This window comes from Sphaeroforma arctica, assembly GCF_001186125.1.
Source record: "Sphaeroforma arctica JP610 unplaced genomic scaffold supercont1.10874, whole genome shotgun sequence".
NCBI classification, from domain to species: Eukaryota; class Ichthyosporea; order Ichthyophonida; genus Sphaeroforma; species Sphaeroforma arctica.
Window position 1 is genome coordinate 1 of NW_014029684.1, and position 887 is coordinate 887.

The 887-nt window shown below is 39.7% G+C and overlaps 1 protein-coding gene across 1 annotated transcript; it reads left to right on the forward strand.

Annotated features, from left to right (window-relative positions):
• Positions 1-610: 610 nt before the first annotated feature.
• Positions 611-807, forward strand: SARC_17472 (hypothetical protein; the record flags this gene model as incomplete). The annotated part of the gene is made up of 1 exon (XM_014288436.1): positions 611-807. A coding segment is annotated over one exon (197 nt), but the record flags the coding sequence as incomplete, so codon positions are not given.
• Positions 808-887: the final 80 nt, after the last annotated feature.

Consider the following 887-nt stretch of genomic DNA (forward strand, 5'->3'; position numbering starts at 1 on the left):
TGCTTGCAATAGATATATTGCTTGTATTGCATGTATTGCTTGAGGAATTCAGTATACCATACATATCTAACCACACACATGTATATATATGTGTGTGTGTGTGTGTGTGTGTGTGTGTGTGCAAATACGGTTACTATCGTATTTATTGGTACCTTCACATTGCATCACCAATGAGACAATACTTTCGCGCTATAGTGTATTCCCCTACACATTGTCATCTGTATTTTTATATTACAATTCAGCAGTTTGATATGATCTTTAGCATTCAGGCATCCATACAAGAAACATTTTTACTAGTTCATCTCCATGTGGTCCGGATAGGCTTCTACCTATTCTATCTTTCATGACATGACATATGTCCCATCAAGTCCTTTCCTAAAACTACAGGTGCAAACGTCTGGTCACAACCTGGCCATAAATGGAACAATGCCGAGTTTATCCAGAAGTAATGACTCTGATGTGGTCATTTAAAATTTTCGGTACACTGCCATCATACTTAACATAAGATCCCAATTCGTTTCGTACACCCATAGGGATATTCACTTGTCCATATATCCGTAGTATTAAATCAACAGGAATACATACCAACGAATCTAACTATCCTCTGCAGCTGCAAGTGTCTGGCAATACCCTGGCAATCAACACCACAGTGCCTCGCCTTCTTAAGGGCGGTGACTTTGATGTAGTCATTGGAGATGTTCGGTACTCAGTTGACAATCCTGGGCACGAGCTGAAGAACGAGTACAGGCGACTATGCATCTCTGTGAAGAACCTAGGAGCGCTAATGGATGCAGAATCTGTGCATACGTATGTTATTGCTGTTTTTGTGTGTGTGTGTGTGTTCGTTGATGATTTTGTGTATGTATGTTTATATATATATATATGGG